Here is an 18,898-nt window from a genome sequence, read left to right as displayed (position 1 = left end):
TCTTTTCTAGTTCTCTGGAGCAGAATTTCCTGATGGGCTATTCCGGGGTCCCTACTATCATGCAAAAAAGATAAAGAAAAGAAAAAGAAAAAGAAAAAGACAGAAAGAAACTGAAGCACAAAGACAGCTTAGACTGGACAGCAAGTGATTGGAACACCAAATCCTCCATTTATGGCTCACTCATGATGAGGCTGATCTTGGCTGGGCCAGTCGTGGCAGGGGCAGAAAGTATGTTAGTTGCCTCGGCTCCTTTACTGGGGTTCCTTTACTGGGATAAAATCTTAGCCAGCTACAGAAACCAAGATGCAGGTTGTGTCCTTGTAGCTCCTGACCATAATGTTCTCTGCCCTCCCTCTCCCCTGTGTTGGCCCCAGGTAGAGGAGATTGTATTTCTTCTTTACATTATTCACCAACATCTGTGTTTTCACCCTCCTTCCAGCCCTGCCCTGAATTCTAGCCTAGAGCTGGATTTGGCTCTACTCCCAGAGTGCCACTTACTGACTTCTTCCTCCAGCGAGATGCTACTCTTTTGACCCCAGGTCATCTTCTGCTTGCCTGTAATCCGTTCCTGTCAACTCTTTACCTGTGTTTTTGAATACCTTGGTATACTGACATATTCCTGAGCCAAACCTAAATTTCTCAGGCTCTTTGAACCATGGGTCCAACATCTGCAGCTGTCTTGCCTTCTCCCACACCAACATCAGCTTATATCATGCATCATAGGAACATATGGTAGTTCTAGTTTAAATTTTTTTGAGGAACTGCCACACTATTTTCCATAGTGGCTGTACCAATTTACATTCCCACCAACAGCGCACAGAGGGTTCCCTTTTCTCTTCCTCGCCAATACTTGTTATTTCTTGTCTTCGTCCTAATAGCCGTTCTAACAGGTGTGAGCTAATGATATCTCATTGTGGTTTTGATTTGCATTTCCCTGATGGTTAGTGATGTTGAGCACCTTTTCATGTACCTGTTGGTCATCTGTATGTCTTTGGAAAGTCAGTTCCTCTGCTCATTTTTAATTGGGTTGTTTGGTTTCTTGCTATTGGGTTGTATGTGTTCTTTATATATTTTGGATATTAACCCTTATCAGAGAAAATGTAAATATTGTCTCTAGTTTAGTAGGTTGACTTTTCATTTTGTTGATGGTCTCCTTTGCTGTTTGGAAGCTTTTTAGTTTGATGCAGTCCCACTTGTTTATTTTTGCTTTTGTTTCCTTTGTTTGTGTGTCAAACCCAGAAAATCATAACCGAGACCAACGTTAAGGAGCTTGCCATCATCGACTCTTAATTAACGAGTAAAAAGGCAAATAATTGTGACTTCTATTGGAATATTTGATAAGATCTGACAAGCTTTAACTCAGTATGTTATAAATGACTATGGTTATAAAATACCAAGAATTTAAAAGAAAACATTACTAATATAAATAAGGTTACAGGATAATGGGCACTCTTTAATACTATTGGTGAAACTTAAAACTGTTAAGCCCTTTGTGGGATGTTTGTAAGGTATCTTTAGAATAAATGTATCTGTTTTGAGGCAATAAAATTGAAATAATAAATAAATAATTTGCCTTTTACAAAACTGTATAATAACTCAAGTTATATTTCATAATAATTCTTATCTATAGAGAATTCCATCTTTAATAACATTAAAACAAACTTTTAAAACTGTATTTAATTTTTAATTATTTAATTCCATTTAGACCATGAGCTTTCAAGGAAACTGCTATCTGGGAATTCTTCAGTTCGTAAAAACAAACTGGAAACAAAAATGTCAAATACATTTTTTAATTATTGAAATTATTGTTGTAGACTTCCAAGCATTTTCAATTGAATGCAAAGGATTTAAGATTTGATTAAGCGATGAGGCTTAAGTATAAGATTCCTGCTAGAATTCATGTCACTGAAAATTTTTCTTCTGCATTATCTTTTCTAGGTTCAACATGTTGGTGACCTTGACTGTGCCATCTGAAAACAAATTAGATCACATGTGTACAGTCTAGTGACCAGAGAAACCATCTAATAGCTGATAGTGTTGAGAAATTACTGTTCCTATATATTCCATGTCAGACTTCTAAAATTTCAATACTGAAATTTTAATAATAAAATTTAACATAATTAAATTTTGCAAATTGTAATAAAATACAAATTTAATAAATTATGTTTAGTAAGTTCATATGTTAAATAAGTTTTTATCAAAAATTCAAACTCATGCTTACAGATGAGAAGCTTCTAACTTAGCACATAGTGGGAGTATTTGGCTTTAGCATTGGTTTTAATCAAATATTTGACTTTACCACTCAACCATTTAGCAGTTGGTCAAAATAAATTTGGTTCACTATTAGTTTTTAGTAAAGGTGAATATGGTGAACACTTTTAAACTGAATATTTAAAAATAAATAAGAAAAATTAAATCTCAGAGATTATTAGATATTAAAATATCCATTAAATGATAAAACTATTTTATTGTGAAATTGAATAGCGTAATATTTGAATAATTAATATCTAACGTCTTAATGCTAAGCAAAAAGCTATTTAGTATCAATTACAATATTTGTAATACAAAGTATATTGTGGGAAAAAAGTAGGGGGAAGCATGCCTTTCTTGGCTGAATATTTAGTGGTACAATTTTGCCTGATACAAATTCTTTTCCATGTGGGATTTCAGCCACTGAATAATCAGATGAGGGAAACTTAACAGGTTTACAATAGTCCTTCCTTTGCCTGTAATTCCAGGATAGAATCGTTGTTATGATGAATAAAATTACATTTCCTAGTTGAACCTTTAATTGGCCATGAGACTTCTAATAGGCCATCCAGGGGGCCATGATGTACTAGTCCAGGAGAAAAACATTTTTCCTTGGTCTACTCGCTTATCTCCTGCATACAGGAGTACATTTACCCTTTGTCCTGGTGAGAAAGCAAGTACCTCATAGCCAAGATGGAAAATTTAGATCTTCTGCTACCAAAATATCTAGAGTACCAAGATAAAGTTAAATTCCAGGACCCTCCCTCCTATTTTTAACCTGCATATTGTGCTATCTCTAGTCACTCCCTTATCTTTTGCTTGCTTTGATCTGTTTAAGCCACAGAGGATCCACTTTTAGCTTTCTGCAAGAGCCTTCTTCCTCTCCCCAGCTGTTATTATTTCCTGCCCGAGCTGCCACACTCCGAGTGTGTGCTGTGGCCAGGCCACTCTGGGGACGCGGTGCTCCAGCCACCTGCAAGATTTGAATCCCATGTCTCACGAGAATGTTAAACGCTGAGTCACCTAAAGGAATCCTGGATTATCTTGACTAGGAATTGGGACCCTTGTAAGCTTGGAAGCCCAGTTTTTTCCAAGTCCTGAGAGGCCACAAGAGATGGGCCCAGGGGTACCTTCCAGGAGCGGCAAGGCCAGGATGCACCTGGCGGTCTCTGAAAACGTAAGTCTAAAAACACCACTAGACAGTTCAAACCAAATTTCTTAATGAATGCTAATAACATCTTATCCACTTTTAAGCTTAAGCTTATGTTTTTATTCTTACGTTTTTCAACCAAGAATACAAGCTACACAGCCTAGGAATAGATCAAACATGAGAGATAGGATTTTATTTCCTGGTATCTTTGAATTGGGGAGCAGCCTGATGAGACACCTCATGCTCCCCAGTGATCAGTGGGTTGACATCTGGATAAAGCAGAGTGAGTGGATGCCTAGGAAGGACCTTGGCCTTTCACATCACCTGTACGATTAGTGACAAAAACTCTTGGTCTTTTACATTATCTTTATAATTAGGGACAAAAGACTATCATCCAGGGAGCCCATCGTCCAGCTCAGGCCTAACCTGTTAAGTCAGAACTTCCCTTTGTCTGTCCTTCAAGTACACCCAAGACCACATCCATCCACCCCCAACAGTTCTCACCTGCCTCCCTTGGTCTCGGAAGAACTCTCCAGTATTCTCAATGACCTGTTCATCTGACAGCTGGGAATAGGGCTGTTCCTGACAAAAGGTGAACGTCTCCCACAGAGTCACCCCGAAGGCCCACACGTCACTTGCCGTGGTGAACTTGCCCTGTTTAAGTCAGGAAAAGAAGGGAAAATCCAGAATAATCTGTGCATGACAAGCGTATATTCCGTTTTCGTAACTTGGAGTTATCCCCTTTCACTACCCAGGGCCAGGAGCACTGGAACTGCCAAGATTTGCATGCGGAAGCTAGAAACAATATGAAGTTGTTCTGATGCCAAGCTGTAGGCCATTCTCTCACCCTCAGGATCTGAGCTGAGGTCTACTTTTCTTGGAGATGAGATCAAGGGCTGAAAAGGATGAAGCCATAAGCTATGTGACTCTCCCACTGGGTGTTAAAAGGTTAAACTCCAGGGCCTAGGGTAGCACTGGGGAAATGCTCAAGGGAAAGGCAAAATTAGAATGGGAAGTTCATGGCATCTATGTTAGAGATACAGGAATCTAGTTTAAGTGCCTGATGAATGCAGATGGGTGAATCCAGAACTCTCACTTCCCAGTTCAGTGATCGTCACAGTCTTGAAGGATAGACTAAGGAGTGACAGCAATGAGATGCAGATGCAATTAGCATGCATTAAATACTGGCACATGTTTAATAAATACGACACTGAAGTAGATGATCTTATTTATCCTCATTTTCCAGATCAGAAAGGGGAGACAAGAGAGGTTTACTAAAATGTCCTGGTAAAAAAAGACCATTAGTAATGGAAAAAAACCTGAGATTTGGACCAAAATCCTCTGAATCTCAAGTCTAATAATCTTTTACAACAACATGCTATACCTTTAAAGAGAGCAATGCTTAACAATCACATTAGAAATGGGTAAAATATTTGATTCACCTATATAGATGATAAAAATCTTTGTAAGGATTTATATAAATCAATGTATATCATAGCATCATTCATAATGCAGGAAATTGCAAAGTACTTAAATATCAAATTATAGCAACATTATTAAATTATAGGATATAACCACACAATGGAATATTATGCAGCCATTAAAATCATGTTTTTGAAAAATATCTACTAACATAGGAAATATCAATGATAGAGAATTGGATTGCATAGTATTATCCCAATATGTAATATAATTTTATGTATATAATATATATGTTCACAGAAATACATGTATAGAAAAAAATCCTCAAAGGAAGTATATGAAAATATTAATACTAGTTAGGATAACTATACATTTTGTTCATTTCAAAATAAATTAATGAGTCCTATAAGAATATGAATAAGAAATAAACAGATTAATAATAAATTAACAAAACTAGATTGCTCTCAGGCTTTTCTCTGCAATATTAAATGACAAAAGACAAAATTACATGTATACAGCATTGTGGGAAGTAAAAGTTTAAAATCTATTAATTCTATAAATCAGCTAAGTGGTATAAAATCAACAATAAATTATCTCAAATATGCATGGTCAGAAGATATATCTCTAAGAGAGGCATTTGGAAAAATTATTCACTCATAGTCCAAAATACCAAGAGTTGAATAAAAATTATAAAGGAAAGAATGAGGAACTTAAAAAGTAAATGGTGATAGCCCTAACATAAAAATAGAGATCAGTCTAGATAATAATTGAAAACATTATTATGAAATTAATAAAGAAGGAAAATATTTTGTGTGGATTACAGTTCTTTAAATGACAAGATTTTAACATTCTAAATTAATTCAGATCAATCAGTAGGCAGACAGGGTAGAGAGGAAGAAATGACACTAAATCTCTTATCATTATGGGTATATTTTTAAAGTTTTCTCCCAAATTTTCTATAGTAAGCGTGTTACATTTTAGCAGCAGAAGTAGGCAGGTGTCAAAAACATAATACTTAGTATACAAAGCAAATCATCTCAAGTCAGAGGAAGTATCAAAGCCTATTTATCGTCTGCCTCCTGCTGTCTCAGGTGTGTCCCTCCATGCCCTGTGCACCCGCCCACACGCCAGCTGCTAGGGTGGAGCTCAGAGATGCAGAGAACTCACCAGCAAGATGCTCTCCCAGGACATCCAGCGGATCGGGAGCACCGCCCGGCCCTGGATCCGGTAGTAGTCACCGCTGTACAGGTTTCTGCTCATTCCAAAGTCAGCTATCTTGATGGTATAGTTCTTACCCACCAAGCAGTTCCGCGTGGCCAGATCTCGATGAACAAAATTAAGAGAGGAAAGGTACTTCATGCCGGAAGCAATCTGGGTGGCCATAAACTTCAGGTTGGTGTAACTGAGGAAACAGAAGAGAGAAAGTCGCCTATGGAGAGAGGAAGCTGTGAAAGGTCCACTTTCTAAAGGTGGTACCAACAAACTGGGATTCCCATCACAACACCCCTTCTCTTTGCTTTCCCCCAAAGGGCAGCTGCTCCATTGTTCCCTGCACACTAACCTCCCCTGCCATCCCAGGACACTGATGAACTCTAAGGCTTACTGCTCCCCATCTCCAGATCCCAGGTGAGTCTCACAAACACAGGGAAGAGATGGAAGACCTGGCTTGTTTACCTGACAGTGGGTACATCGCTGGAGGAAGAACTGGGGGGCTCATGGCGGGAAAGGAACTGATTGAGATCTCCATTCTCCATGTACTCAGTGATCATGCAGAGAGGATCGTCAGTGATACACACAGCTAAGAGACGGATGATGTTGGGGTCCTTGAGCCGGGACATGATCTTTATCTCCTTAAGAAAATCATTCCTTTGGAGGACACAGACATAGATAAGCCCAGAGGCTCCCAGAGTTAGAATCAAGATGGGGGAAGAAGACACAGCAAAGTCTGGACATCCCCATTATATCCATTCTTGTTCCATCTAGACCTCCCCATTATATCCAGTCTTGTTCCCCTTTGGATAACCTTTGGTGAGGACAGAGAAATTGGTACCTGGAAACTGTCTCACTTCACTCATTCTGGAATACGATGCATCCTATTCAATTGTAATTTGCGGGGAACATGAACCATGACATTCACATTTGCATCCCTACCACACAGAAAGTGATCAACATTTGTTAAATCAAATATATCCTGCTCCCTCATCTTAAAAATAAAATCTTTGTCTAGAAATCATATTTTAAGTGCAATGGGGGTATTTATGCTTTTAAAAAGCCATGGAGTCACTCCATAAATAAAGGCAAGGACATTGTTTATAAAGTGAATGACCATCCTCTGGTTTATCTGATAATTTTTTATTTCCCCATCCTGGCTTTTCTTAATGCAGGGCACGCCCGCAGTCAATCACAGCACACACTTAGTAGCCCGTTCAAAGCAGAGCTGTTTAAAGTTTGCGGTGGAAATGCGGGGTCATTCCAAAAGAAGTACTCAGTTGGCCAACACTAATAACACTTGGAGTAGACAGTGACACCCACCCTTGAGTCACAAAGTGGGCTATAACTTTCCCAGTTACAATATTTGGATTTGTGAGACCACTAGCCCACATTCTCAAAACTATTGGAACAGACTGGCTATAAGTCTCCTGTGAGCTTTCTGGAAATCCTGGCCTGGGAGTCATACTATGTCAATCTAAAGTCTGTGAAATCAACGTAGTCCTGATGCAACATCTCCCCTCTTTCATCCCCCCTTCAACCTCAAACCAGGGGTTCCCTGGCTTGGGAGGGCCCAGAGTCTAAGCCATCCATCATTGCTAAATTGGAGGGGACACAGGTGGGACACCAAACCTCACCAAACAAAACAATGGGCAAAGTCTTGGTCACCGTCTGTAGTTTTTTTGTTTTTTTTTTTTCTTCTTGCCACTTTCTCCAGTGATGTGCTAAGATTAATACTGGGAATATTCTATCTCTCTCTGGGACCCAGAGGATGTCACTTGTCATTCATACTAATATTCTGAAGATTGAAATTCTCACAGTTAAAATTCCAAAACCTCCACAGTTCTGTTCTGTTCCCTTGCCTTTCTTTCTTCATTCCACATCCTGTCGATTCCAAGACTTTTAATGAAACCCTATCTCCATTCTTGGAATTTATGATAATTTGAGGAATAGGGATCATAAATTTTCCCTCCCTTTGAATGTCAGTGAGACAAATCAAGCCAACCCAAAGGGGGAAATGCATATGTTACCCAGATGTGTGGACTCCTCTGAGACACATACAACCAGCTTTCAACCAACATGCCTCTCTGGGTGAGGATTAACTCACCATTACTGTAACGGAAAGGCTGTCAGACAACGGAGTAGGGCTGGAAACCAATGTATGTAGTTAAGGATCCAAGAGATTATTAGCCAGTTTGGCAAACTGCTAAAGGACTGGGGATCCTTTTGCTTTGAGGTCCATGGATACTTTTCCAAGCAGAGGTAGCTTCTCATTTGGGGGGTTGCTGTACATAGAAGAAAAGGAGCATAAAAGAGAAAAAAAGGGATGAGAAAGTAAATAGAAATGCAGAAGGAAAAAGGAGAATGGAAGAAGCTTAGCAAGAAAGATGTGTGTGATTGTGAAAAGTTTGCAAGGAGAGGTAGCGACATTCAGGAGTGTGTCTCTGTACAACAACTGAAGAGGTAGGATGCATTCAGACTGCTATGTATGCTGGGGAGGACAGTGCTGTGCAGAGGAGGGTAGGAAGTAAATATGTAGCAGATCCAACAGAAAATGTACATTTGTTTTTGAGAGAGGTGAGAACCGAGATGAGGACTATCAGGAAAAGAAAGTACAGCCATGGAAATGTTAGGTAAGGCAGCTCGCAGACCTTCCCATCTCAAAGAAAAAAAAAAAATTGCTCAGACATTTCCAGAAGTGTTCCTGATCCTGAAGGTTGAAATACATAAAGGAAAATTCAAAATGCAGACCACAGACCTGGCATTCTTGTTGGCATCTGCTCGGAGCATTTTCACGGCCACCAGGACAGGCTGGTTGGCACTGACATCTAGGGCAAACTCTTTGTCTTTGAATTTTTCCATTCCCTCCACTTCACAGAGATGGACCTAGACAAAAGTCATCTAGTCTCAGCATGATCATTTTCTCCTGAAGGTGCCTCAGTGCTCTTGCTGGGCATTTCCTGGAGATCAGCTAGCTCTTACAACTCAGGCAAAATAATCAAAAGGCCAGTAAGAAGATACGTGTAACAGCACATCTTTGACTCCAATCACTGATAAAAACAGTGGTAAGACACCCAGCTAATATGACATGGAACTGCTTTATAAAGGAAATATGCGTTGATTGGAATATTAGTTACGTGAATGAATCTGTGGCATCGTATTTTGTTACAGTAAAGCCACTACAAAACGTCATTTGGTATAAATGCTTGAGCATTGATTCAAGGAAGTTTAGTTACTGGATTGTGCAAAACAGAAGGCAATTTCCTCTCTAACTAATCCCTTAGTATGGGGTTAGCATTATCAGTAACCCCTACATACTAGTGACAGTATAACGAGCCTGTGTTTCCAACCCAGGAGACAGAATGGGTGCGTACAACACCATAAACAGGTGCCACGGACCCTTCTAGCTCCACCGCCACCAAACCTTCACAAGGATGCATGCCACCCACACTGGAAACCAATCACATATTCTTATGAAACCAAGTTACACTTGGAATTTAGCGGGTGGTGGTAAAGAACTTCTATTGCCACTTAAATCATTGCTTTGAATTCTCAGACGGCTCATGTGACTGACGTAAGAGTGAAGAGTCAGGTATTACGCGCGTCACTCTGAGGGTGACTGCGAAGAGCGCTCCTCCTTATCTTAGCTAGTGATTCATTCCCTAGCGGCCGATTCTGGGACCAAAGGCAGGGGCGAGGCTGTTTTTGACCATTTTACACGTAACTCCCATGAAAAGGGAAAAAAAAAAAAACCCAAAGTGGCTATCAAATAGCAGGATGTTCTTGGACAGTTTATAACCGATGATCACATCTTATGGTCCCCACCCTCTATAACCTATTGTAAAAATTTTTCAAAATATTGAAGGTTTTTCAGGATATCTAAGTCCAGTGACTTGCCTGCTTAAAGACTTCTATATAAAAAAATCAGAATTCCCAGGAATTCCACAGCTATTTGGCAAAGATGAGGTTGACCCAATAGTAGTCTTCTCGAGGACTGTGCAAGGAGAGGCAAGCGGAGGAGACATTCAGTGTGAATGCACTCTGGATGGGACACTTTGCTCTACTGGCCGTTTTTATTCAACCACTTCCTTTGAGCTACCAAAAAAGGCCCCATTCAAAAAGCCAGCTCACCTCCCCAAACTGGCCTTCTCCCAGCTTCTCCTTGAAAGTTAAGAGTTTCCTGGGGAACTCTTCCACAGCCACATCTTTTCCTGAGAGTAGGTCCATGGTGACGGCGGGCACTGAGTAGGTGTTGCCTCCGGTCACCCCCTGGAGGTTCACGATGTCAGCCTCTGCATAGTGGGGCACGCCCTCAGGCCCACTGGGCTGGACCGGCTTCACGACACCGCTGCAGCCTGGGAAGACAAGGACAAGGAGTCTCATTCCAAGGGGTTATCTTTGGAGATCTCTTCAAAAAAGAAAATCTGAAACGAGGGCTAAAACATGCCCCCAAGACAGCCTAACCTACGCCGTGACATTCTTATTTGGGGAATGAGTCCTCTAGAGGCTCTTTCTTGTGACCTTCAGAATGCAGGCCACCACTTATCTGTACCCTCTTACTACAGGACCCTTAACAACCTCCTTGGCTAAGCTCGTGAAATTCTGGTGTAGCCACAGGAAGGCCTGCACTATATTAGGGTGGAGATATTAAAGTTTGAAGACTTAATAGCGTATTTCCTTAATTTTAAGGTACTATCACCGATATGATAACTTATTTTAGAGATTAAAAACTTTCTGACTAAATTTATATCATCTAGCTTAAGATACATCCTAACGTTAGAAAAAAACACATTAAAATATGAGGGTGGGGGTGTGTTTAAGACTTCAGAAAATAGGTAAATTACTTTGGTTCAGCCTAGGAAATAAATTCATTTATATTCCTTATTCTTGGTGCCTCTGTAAAATTTCTGTAGTTCAATATGCTCCTTCAGTGTTTCCTATCTAAATACACAGTAGTTTCCTTTCTTCATTTGGAAGGACCCTTTGGAAAGTCTATGCTCTCACAGTTAGTCCTGTCTACTTCTCCAACTAGCTCTCTCCTGAGCACCACCAGTCCTCTTCTACTGACTGGGGTCACTCTCTGGTTGCTGACCTCATGGGAAAGCTGCTCTGAGCCTCAGTGATGACCCCACCACCCCATCTGATGTCATTCTGTAGCACTTTTTCAAAAACATTGGGATGTGATTCAATTGGCACTGTTTTATCAAAGCAATGCTTTTGCTGAGAAAAGGCAAGAAATACTTACTCTTGTAAGAAAATCTTGTATTAGTCTAATAAATTTTCACCAAAGAGAAATTTAAAAAGTTAGAAAAAACTCAATTATCTAGATGGCTAAAAATCTGGGAATTCTAAGGTGTCTTTAGCTTTACTTTCTCTTCCTCCAGGTCAAATTCTTGTCCTGCATTCACCCCGATGGTGTTTCATGCTGGAGGAGTACCTTATCTGAGCTTTCTCACTTTCCTCCTATGAAAAATGAGGAGGTTGGACTCATTAGACTGTTTAGGTTCTTCTAGTGTTAGCATCTTAGTAACACGTTTTATTTGTTTTCTTCTTCTGACATGTGGGTCCCTCCAAACATCTGCTATGTCCCACAGCAAAGGAAGGGAGCTCAGAATAGGCTAGGAGCAGCAGCAGATCAAATTTAGAAAGACAGTGTGGACTTCCCAGGAGAAGGTGGGCTTCTCTAGGATAAAACTTAGATTTGGTTGAGTAGGAAGAATAGTGTCACACCTTCCTAAATTTTGTCCCTCAATGATCTGCCAGCTGTTTCATCCTCACCTGACTCTTCCTCCCCTGGAGCAAACTCTGGGAGTTTCCGTATCAGCCTGGACGGCTCCTGGTAGTCAGGGCGAAGGGGGAAGATGCGATCATAGGTGGAGTTGGACTCCTGCTCACTTGGCGATGAGGAGCGGTTATTGTTGAACATGCTGGACTCGCTTGGCAGGGAAAGGCTGACTGTCATTTCATCATCCAGCATCCTACGGGAAGCCTGGAAGAGAAGGAGTGGGGAGAAAGGCATGCTGGCACAAAGAAGATTGTCACTCTGTGCTCTTCTTAAACCCAGCTCTTCCACTCAGGTGAAACAACTCTTTAATACTCAAACTCCAGAAGCAATGCAAGTGTCAGGGATGCAGTCTGGTTCCACCAATGCCTGTGTTGTAGAAATTTAGACTAATCCTTCACTTCTTCAAGGCAGAATTTGACCTCCAAATGTCTGTGCTGGCCAACATTCATTAGCTTCCACTGAAGCACTTACAAGCATTACTCATATGGTACCATAAGAACCTACCTCAGTAGCCAATCAAAGATCTCCTCAGTCTTAGAGTTTTCAATGTTCTGTTAAATAATGGCTTTTCCTGACACCATTCCATAGCTTTGATTTTGTATAGACATACATTAAAATGTTCATTAACTCAACAAATGTGCTGCAATGTGATGAAGCTGTAGTTCACCTGATCACTCTGGCTCTGTAGGTCACGGTAATACCCCCTCAAGCCTGCACTTTTACAAACCAAAAATGAAATGGCTACAAACTAGGAAAGGAAAGTCCTAGGCATCCAGGGATACTGAGGTGAATGATACCTAACACAAGAATAAGAAGAATAAAACAACTGATTGTTCTGGAATCCTGTCTAATGTTATCCACCTGCACCTTCAGAAGGACAACCCCAGAATCTGAATATATGTGACTATTTGGATGCAAACACGTAAAATGTTCTACTCCAACAAACACACTTCGGGTGCTCAATGGAAAAACTTGGATGTCTGCTCCATACCTTAGACTGAGAGGTCCTTTATTGTAGTAACAGCCTCAATACTGAGCACGGAGCCCAGCACAGAGTAGGCGCTCAATAAATACGGGTTGACTCTCTCAAAGAGTGAATTCTGAGAATACCATTGTAAGTATCTTGCAAATAATGCTATAGCATAAGGCTATCTTGAGTAATTTTTTTTGGTAATATATGTGTATGCTTAAGGATTTTCTACAAAAAAAAAAAAAATCTTTCCCCAGGAAGAAATCATGTGTTATTCCAGGGCATCTTGAATTATCTTACTCGGGCTTTATAGGGAGAGAAAGAATTTCTTGAAGGACTAAGTTAAATATTCAAGGGCAAAAATTTTGTTCCCCCTTTTACCTGGAGAGTCTCCAATCCAAAATTCCTCCCCCAGCCCATGAATATATCCCAGTGGGACTCAGAAGAATGAGTCAGAGAAGAGTGGTAAATTCTTGCTCAAATAAAGAGAAAAATATCTCATTGAGTAGAGAACAGAGACCCTCCTCTCCTCAACTAAAATGCAGTCAAAACAGACTATTCAATAAGAACACATATCAGCTTCAAGCTGTCCATTGACCCTTCAGTCCACCAGCTTCTACCACCACCACCACTCTTTGCTACCCCTCACCTGGGAATTCAGATACCCAGTGTGTTCCAACATTCTACAAGAAGAAAGGTTTTGATGTTGCCTCATGCCAGTGGGTGAGCTCTCTGTGGATTCTACCTTTCAGCCTTCAGTCACTCTTTATGGATTGAAAGCTTTAATTTAGTTAAAGTGTTTTCAGACTAATGATAGAAGTCTCTATGGGAAGCAAAGAGGGACTTCTCTTCCATGAAATACTTCTGCCGAAAGACCTTAAAATAGACCTCAATCATCTTAGCCCTTGAATATGTAACAGATCAGAAGGAATTGCAAGCTACTTGTCTGGGTCATTCCCCTCACTTCACTGATTTCAGTCCCTTCCCTCTTGTCCTACCCACAAAAAGTTCAGAAGATTCAAGTCCATTCTCACGGTGCCCTATCACCTCTTCGGGTATGTACTCCACATAGGCACTGGTCTCCTCTGAGAGCCCAGGACCAGACACAGAAGCTATAAAACACAATTAGACTATACGCTCCCTCCTGTTCCCTGCCCTCCCGGGGCACTTCCAAGCCTCACAGCCCAGAGTTTCCAGGGCCTCTTACAGTCCACATCCACTTGAACTCATTGGCCAGGGAAGATGTCCATGGCCAAAGCTAGAAACACTTTATCATCAGCAAATCCCAAGAGTATCAGACACGTAGCAGCAGAACTCAGAGTTTCTGTTTGGCCTAAGAAACCAAGAAACGTCATAGATATCCCATCTGTGGTGGAACGTGTATATTTTAGAAGAAAAGAAGCCAGCATACCTCAAGATTGACAGCTGGAACAAGCATAGAAAACAGGGTATTAGTTGTATGACCTTGAACACATCACATTTTTCTCATCAGAAAAACAGTTAAATATAACTACTATACCCAACTCACCATTATTCAATGAGGTTCAAGTAAAATCATGAAAAAAGTTTTTGTGACAAGACACATGGGACAGAAAATATATAGATCATTTGGCCTAGACAAAAAAAAATCTGAGGAGGGACTCAGAAGGACGCATGACCATAACTTTCAAGTACAAGAAAGAGTAGGAATAGAATTGTGAGAAACTTAGCTTGGATATCAGTGAGGCTGAATGTTTTTCTACACACACACACACACACACATACACAAACACACCAAAAAAACAAAAAGACAGTTGGTAAAAGAAGAGAAGGAACAGAATTATCAGAAACTTTAGCTAGGTTTGAGTTGTGCATCAGAATCACTTGTTTAAAAAAAAAAAAAAAGGCAGATGCCTGAACTCTCCTCCAACCTTCAAGGGAGATGCCAGCGTTTTGAGATTCAGTGTGTTGGGAAGAGTTTTTTTAGTTTTCTTCAAAATCTTCATTCTAAAAATGAGAAAATGGACTTAGCTTATTCTTTTCTGACTCCTTTCAGCCAAGCTTCTCCATTCCTATGTTTTTGGGGGTCCTCAGTTTACTCTCTAAACGTGTAAATAATTTTGTAATTTGCCCTTTACTCCTGGGTCAACAGCAGCGTAGGAAAGGATGGAGCAGCTTCCCATCCCACGATTGTTCTGCATTTCCTCACCTTCTCCAGCATTTTTTGCCAAAACTGCCTCCAGAGGATAATGACAATGATGGCCAGGAGGATGAAGATGATGGCCACCAAGCAGCCAATCAGGATTCGAGTGTTGCTGTCATCGACTTTAAGCATTGGATCTGTAACCAGGAAAAGACGGATGAAGAATATTATCATCTCATGGGGCAAGGAGAAAAGCATGAGGGATTGAACTAGACATAAGGAGGCAGAACCTGTTCCTTCAAGATAATTCCACAAGGTGCCACCTTAACGCTTCTGCTACGCTTGGGTTACTTTGGCCCTATATTCTACAGTTCACCGTAGGACAGTAGCCTCCTCCTCATCATGAATTAGACTGGATAATGGAGAGGTTTTCCACTCTTCCCAAAATGTTGCTCCTTTATACCATGGCCTAAGTCTACTGGCCCCTAATCACACCTCATGAAAAACAGGTGAAGAATCAGCTTCACTCTGCATTCTTTGAGACCCGTCATGGGAGCTGAGAGTCCTCTTTGGAGAAACTTGATCTCATGTTTCCCAGATTGCTGACTTATATGGCCAGTGACTGTCTGAAGCAATGGATGTACTTTGCCATATTTATCTCTAATTAGAGAGACAAGCATTTTGCTCCGCAGACTTCCACTCCGAGATCCTCACGATGGGTCTCACCTAGAAATGTCCCTTTCCCTGTTTCTGCTCCAAGTTTCCCAAACTTTCATGAAGCAGTTGGAATGATCCAGGCTCTTCCTCAGCTGAAGAATTACAGGAACCAACAGTGAAAAGAGTGAGTTTGGGCCCTTAACTTTGGAGGTGGACTGTCCTGTCTTTCCAGAGCTATTCTTTATCCAAAGCCACCTGGTATCAAACCTACTGCACACTCAGGCCTTTGCCAATCTCCACTCTTCTTCATCCTCCAGGAGGCCCCCCAGGCTTAATTTTTATAAGCAAGAGGCACACATACCATAGGTTGTCGGTGCCACAGGCGAGGTGGGCATTGCTCCAGAGTTGTTGTACATTGCAGCATCTGTTACAGAACAGGGTGAGTCAGAACCGGGGAGAAGACAGCTAGACAGCAGTTGTTCTGAAGGCAGGTTCTAAGCTAGCACGGTGTGAAATCAATTTAGTGGGTTCCCACCAGCCTTTCTTAGAAATGAAATCACCCAAATATATTACATAAAAATATCACCATTCATCTAAATAGCAAGGGCAACTTTTTTTTTTTGATAAAATTTTTGTTTAAATTATTAACTACTAAGTGTCACGGTACAAAAAAAAAGTTTAAGGAGGAGTGGTCAGAGGGCTGTGACCACACATTATCATTAAGTGTGTATAGGAAGTGAGACCTTGGCTCAGAAAAGTGTAGAGAGAATACAATGGGTAAGCAGACACGGGACAGACATAGCGCTAAGACGATCTTCCCTTCAAGGAAATTAAATTGCTTCATAAAAGGGTTTTCACTATATGCTTCATTGTCCTAGCCCTTTAGTTTATAAATTAAGCCTTCATCCTTATGAACAAATTAAAAGTATCCTTTACAGCGATGTTGAAACTTCTAAGACTAGATCCCAAAAGTGTATTTGACAGATTGATGTTGGTAACTAATTTTTCCCTCTGATTTGTCTACTCAAGGTGGGGTCAAGAATTAGAACATGCATTTTCCTTCTAAAGAGACACCCCCTCCAAAAATCCTAATTTTTCTTCTTTTTAGCATTGCTATATAAATAGGAAAATGTCTGGCATTTATCTGTACTTTCCTGAATTGCATCCTCAGGCTTCAGTGAAAATTAATATCATCATGATATTAAATTTAAAGTTCAAGAGACCGCAGGCATCAGTAACCATAGTCCTTAGCTGTAATTAGCGATAGCAAGAATAAGCGTACCGATTACTCCGCAGAGAGAATCCCTGAGGATGACAGGAACCTACCGTCCCCGAGTTAACACTTATGGTGTAAATGACACTGCTTTTGAAAATCTAAATTTCTGCTCTTAATAAATACTGGATGTAAAAAAAGCAGCCCATTTGCTCTCAGATTAAAATTTTATAACAGAAGACACTGGGGCCTGTTTTCCTAAACACATGCTCTATTTCCTTACCAGGACATCTTATTGAGCAAAACATCTTGAAGTTTTCTTCTTTTAAAAATCAAATCAGGAAATACAAAGTCTTCTGGTTTATTTTTAAATTACTCTCTCCTCTTCTCTTAGGTTGTTTTTTGCTTATGTTTTTCTTCCAGTCCCAGTGCTAATCTCACCGTTTTGACACCGTGCATTACAAATCTACTTTCTAGTGGCCTCTCTCCTTCTGACCACTTATTGTTGGCACCACTTTGAGCATCTTATGAGAAATCATTCTACAGGTTTTGTGCTTCCAACTAAATTGTGATGGTATAGACAATGTGCTAAATGCCTTTTAACTTTTCAAGGTCCGGCACAACCCTCATTGCCCCGGCTATGGTCCCTAAATACCACTCCCCACTAAAAGGAACCAAGATTGCTCGAGGAACTGTTTGATTCAACAACTGGGGCAGTGAATGTTCGAAATGAGCTTGAAACATCTCATTCTTTCAGAAAACAAGATAGTTATCAAACATTTATCTAATCCAAAGAAGACAGAGCCAGATTAAACATGTGTGCTCCAGTCAAATACAGGACAATTTGAGCATTAAAAATAATAATTGCAGTTGATTGAATATACTACATTTATAAAAACCAGTGAATGCATTATGATATTGAAAAACAAAACAAGGATGAAAAACAAAAGAAAACTTATTGGATAGCATTGAAGATTGGTAGGACGTCGACTTAAAAATTAATCATGTGTCCTGCCTTTCCAATGTGAATTGTATTTCAGGGTAAAAAAGCATATGGGAAATAGTTCTCCTATTCAGAAGAAATTCAGCTAATAAGTACAGAAGGAATAGAAGAATTAGAAAGTCACCATTTAGCAGCTCCTAATGAAATAAATAATGTAAGCAGTGGTCATCCATGGAGGGTAAAACCCAAGGAGAAAGTTGGTGAGGAACTTTCCATGAAAGGGTAACCGCCTGAGCCCAGAGATCAATCTTAGCATCACTAAAAGTGAGAGAGTCTAACGAGATACCTCCATGATGGGGCTCAACATAAAGTACACAGCACCATCTATGAAAAACCCTTGGCAAAAGTAAATATTGAATTTGCATCAAATTAGCCTGTAGATAAAACCTCCAGTCTACAAGATGACAGAGGACAGGAGCTCGAGTAAAATGACACCACAGAAATCAATCAGCCAAACCAGAATAGAATTTTTTTTTTTAAAGGACTGTTTTAGATTAAAAGAGACATCACCTTGGAATATATAAAGGAAGTACACCAAGAGGGCCTTGTTATTTGGATCCTAATTCAATAAAGCCAACAGTAATAAGACATTAGTAGACAATCCAGGATACTTGAGTGTAGACAGGCTATTATATGATATTAAGGAATTATTTGTTAATAAATGTTGCTAGGTGTTATTATGGCATTATGAATGTAATGTTATTTTCTTATATATACTCTAAAGTTTTTAGTAATGAAATCAAATGTCTCAGATTTGCTTTAAAATACTATAGCAAAAAGGAATGAATAAAGGAAACAAGCATGACAAAAAAAATAGTAAATTAGTAAAGCTAATGGATGGATGAGGGCTCATTGTTCTCTTTTGGGTATATTTAGACATTTTTGTGTATATTTAGGTATTTTCACTTAAACATTTTCATAATATTTTAATAGTGCTTAGGTGTGCTTCCCCTTAACTGGCTTAATTTATATAAAGGTTTTAACACATTGTACTCATTTTCTTTAATTCTTTATCTTACATCTCTTTTAGACAAATATGAGAGCCAAGTAAACATTCTGCCCACTTCCTCATCCTCACCCCCTGCCCTTCCACAACTAAACTAGTCTGAGAAAAGAT

General features: G+C 40.0%; 1 protein-coding gene across 5 annotated transcripts in view; it reads right to left on the bottom strand.

Moving 5' to 3' along the window:
• DDR2 (discoidin domain receptor tyrosine kinase 2) overlaps positions 1-18,898 on the bottom strand; it is a 133,520-nt gene that overhangs the window by 7,163 nt on the left and 107,459 nt on the right. For all 5 annotated transcript variants that reach the window (XM_010984421.3, XM_010984422.3, XM_064477940.1 and 2 more), the window contains 8 exons: positions 15,927-15,989; positions 14,975-15,105; positions 11,810-12,020; positions 10,163-10,386; positions 8,790-8,917; positions 6,497-6,688; positions 5,990-6,224; positions 3,905-4,054 (listed from right to left, as the gene is read on the bottom strand). In XM_010984421.3, coding sequence (XP_010982723.1) covers positions 3,905-4,054; positions 5,990-6,224; positions 6,497-6,688; positions 8,790-8,917; positions 10,163-10,386; positions 11,810-12,020; positions 14,975-15,105; positions 15,927-15,989 — 1,334 coding nt within the window. The remainder of the gene's footprint in view (positions 1-3,904; positions 4,055-5,989; positions 6,225-6,496; positions 6,689-8,789; positions 8,918-10,162; positions 10,387-11,809; positions 12,021-14,974; positions 15,106-15,926; positions 15,990-18,898) is intronic.

The sequence above is a fragment of the Camelus dromedarius genome, chromosome 23, assembly GCF_036321535.1.
Source record: "Camelus dromedarius isolate mCamDro1 chromosome 23, mCamDro1.pat, whole genome shotgun sequence".
In the NCBI taxonomy this organism is placed as follows: Eukaryota; Metazoa; Chordata; class Mammalia; order Artiodactyla; family Camelidae; genus Camelus; species Camelus dromedarius.
The sequence above is the reverse complement of the archived record's forward strand: the minus strand, read 5'-3'. Positions and strand labels throughout refer to the sequence as shown.